Source organism: Pteronotus mesoamericanus, unplaced genomic scaffold (assembly GCF_021234165.1).
Source record: "Pteronotus mesoamericanus isolate MK-2021 breed Mesoamerican mustached bat unplaced genomic scaffold, CSHL_Meso_final contig_32, whole genome shotgun sequence".
NCBI lineage: Eukaryota > Metazoa > Chordata > Mammalia > Chiroptera > Mormoopidae > Pteronotus > Pteronotus mesoamericanus.
Window position 1 is genome coordinate 295,239 of NW_026555134.1, and position 6,212 is coordinate 301,450.

Sequence of the window (6,212 nt, forward strand, 5' to 3'; positions counted from 1 at the left end):
CGATGCGATGCGGGGGCTGGCCCAGGCAGCGGTCTGGCGATGCATTCATTGGTATCTGCCTCCCCTGGCAAACAGTGTGCCCGGCAGCATTGCCCCAGCTCAAAGCGGAGCTCAGTGTCTGCTGGGTGAGCAAAGCTGACAGGCCTCTTAGAGTCACGGTCCCCTCTGAGCCTCACTTTCCCCGTGCGGACGATGGGACTCCCCGCTTGCTCCGCGGTCCAGTGGATGTGTGGGAGGGCAGCCTCCATATGGCCACATCATCTTGCTGGCTCCTCACAGACTGAGACTGGATTTGGGACGGGTCAGCCCTAGGCTCCAGAAGAGGAAACTGAGGCTGAGAAGGGAGGGCAAAGAGTGAGGAAGCAACAGGGTTGGTGCTGGCAGATCACAAGGCAAGGAGAGGGGATCCCAGAGGGACCCTGAGATCTTCGCAGCTGCCAGGCCTGGGATTGCCTTGGTTTCTCCATCTGTGTGGACAGCGCGCTGGCGCTCTCCCCACTCTCCTTCAATTGCATTTTCCTGCTATAATTCTTATTCACCTCTCTGTTGGCATTGATCCCCTGGGATGCATCATAAAGCGGGTGCTACATCCTTGGTCACAGCTGTGTCCCCAGCGTCTGGGTCATTGTCCAGCATCTAGTAGGTGCTCAATAAACATCTGTCCATAAAATGGAGGAGCAGCCACCTCCCTGGCTTCTGGGGTGGCTGCACTGAGGAATGCCCATTCACCAGGAGGAGCGGGGCTTAGCTGCTGGGTCCTTATTTCTAGAAGGCAACCCTCACCTTTCTCACACACAAACGCGGGGGGGGGGGGCGGCGGGGGAAGGAAGGTGGCGGGTCCCGTTAAGGCCTGGCACCAAGAAAGCGCTCAACAGTAAATTCAGCTGCAGTTATTATTATTGCTGTTCGTTTATTCATCATTGTCAGTCGGGAAAGCTGTTCGCAACAAGTGTGGGTCTGCGCCCTTCCCCAAGTGAACAGAGGCAGGGGTTTGCGGTTTCTGCTCCCCCTGCTTTCCCACCCCCAGGCACCAGCGCTGGGGGTGGTTGCTCATCAGCAAACCGCGACCACCCGCTTCCCTCGCACTCACCCTCGTCAGCGCCCTGGGGCCCCGCGAGGATCCTGGCTGCGACCGACCCCGCGGGCGGCGCGGGGGTGTGCCGCGAGGCCTGGGGGCGGGGGCGGGAGCGGCGGCGGTACTAGGGAGAATACGGCGGCGCGGCGGCCGGGCTGGGCGGTTTCCCGCCGCGGCCGGTGAATGAGTCCGACTGCGCTGCTGCCGCCGCCCTTGTGGAAGCTGCGGCCGCGGCCCCCCACCCCCAGCCCCGGAGCTTCGCGCCGAGACCCCGGCGAGTCCGCGGGACAGCCTCAGCCTCGGGCCGCCACCCCGGGCTGGTGAGTTCAGGGACCCTGCCACATTCCGCGGGGGCTGCTAGGACCCCACCCCCACCCCAAGCTGAGTTAACAGGGGGTGAGGGAGACAGAGGAGAGGGGTCAGGGGACTGCGCTGTGGGTCCCCAGACTCCAGTACCCTCCCTTCCCCCACCCTGCCTGTCTGGACCCTCAGCCTAGCGAGAAGCCACAGGTGGGTGGGAGCCCGAGGGGGGGGGGGCGGAGCTGGGACACCTGGGGGTCCACCCACACCCTGAGGTGTCGTCCTGTAGACTGAGCCTGAAACCCTTTAAAAAGCGCTTTGAGATCCTCAAAACGGGGGCGGGGGCGGGAGAGGGGCCGCTCTCCCTCGGGAGCTATCCTGGAGTCAGAGCAGCACCCCCCCACCCCACCTCCTCGGCTTCGCCCGGGTGCTTGGAAGTTAAGCACGATCTCTCCGGGGAGGGGCGGGCAGGGGAGGGGGTAGGCGGGCCCACCCCACCCCCGTTCGGGTTCCCCCTGACAGGCACCAGGCACCCCCTTCAGCCCCCAGTGCCTGTGGGCCTGCAGCTCCTGGTCCCTGCCTCTCTTCCCAGACTCTGCAGACCCCCTCCTAGCCTTTTGCCTGCTGCCCCTATGAAGAAAACCAACATGTGGTTTCTGGAGCGGCTTCGGGGGTCCGGGGAGAACGGTGCTGCTGGGGGCGAGGCGGGGGACAAGGCCTCCAAGGGGCCCCTGTACAGCAACGTGCTCACGCCCGACAAGATTCCCGACTTCTTCATCCCCCCGAAGCTGCCGCCGGCCAGCCCCGCGGAGCCCGAGGGGCCGGGTGAGCCTGGCCCGGCTGCGGAGCAGAACCTCGCCTCTGCTTCGCCCCGCCGAGCCCCCCGGAGCCCCCGGCTGCCCGCCAAGCTGGCAGCCGAGAGCAAGAGCCTGCTGAAGGCGGCCACCCGGCATGTGATCCAGATTGAGAGCGCCGAGGACTGGTCGGCTGAGGAGGCCGCCACCAACTCCGACCCCCAGGCCCAGGGTGCCATGTCCCTGCCCTCGGTGCCCAAGGCCCAGACGTCTTATGGCTTTACCACGCTGGCCGAGAGCCCCCACACGCGGCGCAAGGAGTCTCTGTTCCACAGCGAGCATGGGGCCCTGGCCCAGGTGGGCTCCCCTGGAGCGCGGCGCCGCCGTGGGGGCGTCAAGGCTAATGGGGGCGATGGGGTGTCCAGGGAGGCTGGCGGGGCCCTCATGAGCCCCAGCCGCTACTTCAGCGGTGGGGAGAGTGATACGGGGTCCTCGGCCGAGTCCTCCCCGTTTGGGTCCCCTCTGCTCTCGCGCTCTGTGTCGCTGCTCAAAGGCTTCGCTCAGGACAGCCAGGCCAAGGTGAGCCAGCTCAAGCACTCCGTGGGCCGCCATGGCTCCCTGTCGGCCGATGACAGCACTCCCGACACCAGCCCTGGGGCTCGGCGCCGCCTGACTCGCAGGGCCACCCCGGAGCCGGGCTCGGAGCCGGGCCAGGTGCCGCGCGCGGAGCACGCCGTGCGCATGGGCACCCGGGGCAGCGTGCGCCTGCTGGCCGAGTATGAGGCGGCGCAGGCGCGCCTGCGGGTGCGTTTGCTGGCCGCCGAGGGTCTGTACGACCACCTCTGCGATGCGCGAAGCATCAACTGCTGCGTCGGCCTGTGCCTGGTCCCTGGAAAGCTCCAGAAGCAGCGCAGCACCATCATTAAGAACAGCCGCCACCCCGTCTTCAACGAGGACTTCTTTTTCGATGGCCTTGGGCCGGCCAGTGTCCGAAAACTGGCCCTCAGGATCAAGGTGGTCAACAAGGGTAGCAGTCTCAAGCGGGACACGCTGCTGGGGGAGAAGGAGTTGCCTCTGACCTCCCTGCTCCCCTTCTTGTAAGGGACCCTTGCTGCCCACCCTCTACCCCTCCCGCAGGTGCTGAGGGGAGATCCCACCTCCCCTCTGCACCCCGATTCTGACAGGCAGACAGCCAGCTGGCTGGGCCAGGGGTCAGGAGGAGAAGGTGGGTTTAAACTAAGGCTGGGCCAGGCCCTGACGTTGCAGCTGGGGCTTTGCTGGGTTGCTGGATAGTGACCAGGATGCCACTTTTCATGGATTAAGTTTTTTGAAGGAAAAAGAGAGGGGGTTGTCAGGTAAGAGAAGGCCATTTGCAGGGCCGGGTGTCCACCCTGTGCCCCACGTTCCCCTCCACGTGGTCTCACCCTCTTCAGAGTTCTGGAAAGGGGTTCTCAGGTGGCTGGGAATCTGCCAGGAGGAGGCCCAGGTGGATCACAGACCTAGAGGTCTCCAGTCCTGAGGCTGAGCTGAATTTTTTGCTGTGTTGCACGAGGGTTCTCCTCCCCCAGGCCAGCCAGCCAGACCCCAGAAAGCAGTGCCAGGCCCAGGGTTTGGCCCCATGGGGCTCTGGGAGGCAGCAGGGCTGTGAAGCTCCTGGCACAGGGAGTCCTGGAAGATGAAAATGGGAGCAACAGTTCCTCTTCTGTCCCTGGAGCCAGACAGCCCTCCCATGGGCTGTTTTCCTCCAACTCCGTCTCTGCTTGCTTTTCGGGCACAGACCTGCCTGGCTTGTCCACTGCACCTGCTTGGGACCTCTGGCCCTGCTGGAGTCTCCCTCCCCTGAAGGGGATGCTCAGAAGGCACCCAGAGAGCAGCTCCCCCCATCCCTCCTAGGCTGTCACCCTGCCCCCTCCTCCCCAGACCCTCGTCAGCTGGACACCAGGGAGTGATGCCCAGTAACTGATGGCCGTGGCTTTTACTCCACGTGTGTAAATAGGTTTTGGTTAGGGTGGGTGGGGCAAAAGGGCAAGCAAAGGGGGACCCTGGCTGTGGCTTTTCATGCTGCTAGGTGGCTGCATGGGTTTGCTTGTTGTGTCAGCATGTGGGTCCTTGAATGATTTCTGTGGAGGTTTAACAGTTCAACGAAACAGAAACAATACCATTGGAAGCAGGGCCCAGCAAGGCCAGGCCAGCTCTGTCCCTTCACCTCTCCTGGGCTGCCTGCTGGGCATGGACGGAACGGGCAGCCCACTGGGTTCCTGGGGTGCCCCTCCCTGCGCAAACATTGTCCCTCCTGACTCTAGCTTCCCAGGTCCCACAAAGGGAGAGGGGAAGGAGCAGATTTCCCCTCAGTGCACCCTGCAGACTGAGATAGAGGGGACCTCAGAGATGGGGTCCCTGTTCGTGCCCCCTGTGGCCCCACCCTGTGCCTGCTCCTTCATGCTCCTGCTCCTGCTCCCGCCTTCATAGGGGCTCCCCACTTCACTCTGGAACCTGGGACCACCAGGGCCAGGCTTGTGGGCCAAAGAGGCAACAGGCGGCCCTGCGTAGATGCTTGGAGCTCACACCCCTCCCTTTCTCTCCGACCCTGACCTTCCCCCTCCCCTGCTTTCCCTCTGGGGCCCCCCATTTTACATGCCCCTGCACTCTTTCATATCTTTGTGTTCGAAGTTGACTGTGGGTAAACCTCCCAAGTGTGTTTGTTTATAAATGCTGTTTTTAGTGCAATAAAGGTGTTTCGAGAATGCGGGGGTGGAGATCTGCCTTCTTTGCTGTTTAGTAACAAGAGAGGAATTTTGTCTTGAATTCCAAGGAAGGTGGCAGGAGCCTTCAAGGTCAGTGAAATCCTCAATGCTGTCAGATCCTCTGCTTGGGGCGGAGACAAGGACGCCGCGTCGCGCAGGGCGGTGCTGTGGGGGCCCGCGGGCCCTGATACAGCAACAGCCAACATTCATCCAGCAGGTGTCCGTGGGCACCGCTCTTACCCTCCTCTGCGTGAGTGGCCTTCACAGCAGTCCCTCGGAAGGCTGCCCACATCCGCATCTCACTCGTTGACAGGAGCCAGGACTCGAACCCATGCCCCTACTGCACCCACCAAGGAGAGAATTGCCAGGATCTGTCCCTTCCCGTCTCTGTCCCCTGGGGACAAAGGCTGGACGTATGGTGCCATCACTAATGGGGACCCTCCCCTTGGATCCTGTCAGCTGCCAAAACGGGAGCGCCTCCAGCTGACCCTGCCTTCCTTCTCAGCTGGTCTGCCCCAGCCCCGGTGACCAGACAGGAAGCAGGAAGCAAGTGTTTGGGCTGCGAGGCCAGCCCTGGCCCTTTTGTCCCCCCTCACCACCCCTGCCCCCCGCCAGGGCAGGCTGTGCCTCTCCACACAGAGCCCCTCGTTCAGGGGCCTGTTTTCTGCTTTGACCCCAGGCCTGTTCCTCTCTCCATCCCCCCCGGGGCCCAAACTGTCAGGGCTGTCACGAAGCCACCAGGAACCTTTGTGGGAGGTTGGGGTCCTGAGCAGCCCTCCACCTGCTGATAGCTGCCAGATGAGCTGCGCTAACAAGGCCTGGTCGGGACCCAGGATGTGTTGCCAGGGCAACCGGGCGCCTTCTCTTCCCCACCAGCCACTCATCACTGGGCAGCCTGTTTTGCGCGCATGTGGGATTGTGTGTCTGTGTGTGTGCAAATGCAAATGTGTAACTACATGTATGCCTTATGTGCATGTGTTTGCATGCCAGTGGAGTGATGTGCATGTGAGAGCGCAGCAGTGTTTGTGCATAGGTGTCACAGTGTGGGCAAAGCCATGCGAGTGCATGTATGCATACGGGTATAGTTACATGTGTGTCAACAAGTGTACATGTGCTTGCATGTCTATGCTTTGCTCACACACATTTTTCTGTGTGTACCCTTTTACATGTGTGTAACCACATGATTGTGGGCACAAGTGTTGCTGTGTAACTGTGCACATGTGTCACGGTGTGTGTGTACTGGGGCTGCCCAGTGCCTCAGAATGACCAAAAAAGACATTCAGAATGTCTGTAATGGGA

At 62.2% G+C, this 6,212-nt stretch overlaps 1 protein-coding gene across 1 annotated transcript; it reads left to right on the forward strand.

Moving 5' to 3' along the window:
• The first annotated feature begins 2,007 nt into the window (after nt 1–2,007).
• Nucleotides 2,008–3,270, forward strand: C2CD4C (C2 calcium dependent domain containing 4C). The gene has a single exon (XM_054575906.1). It carries the CDS (start codon nt 2,008–2,010, stop codon nt 3,268–3,270), a length of 1,263 nt encoding a protein of 420 aa, XP_054431881.1.
• Nucleotides 3,271–6,212: the final 2,942 nt, after the last annotated feature.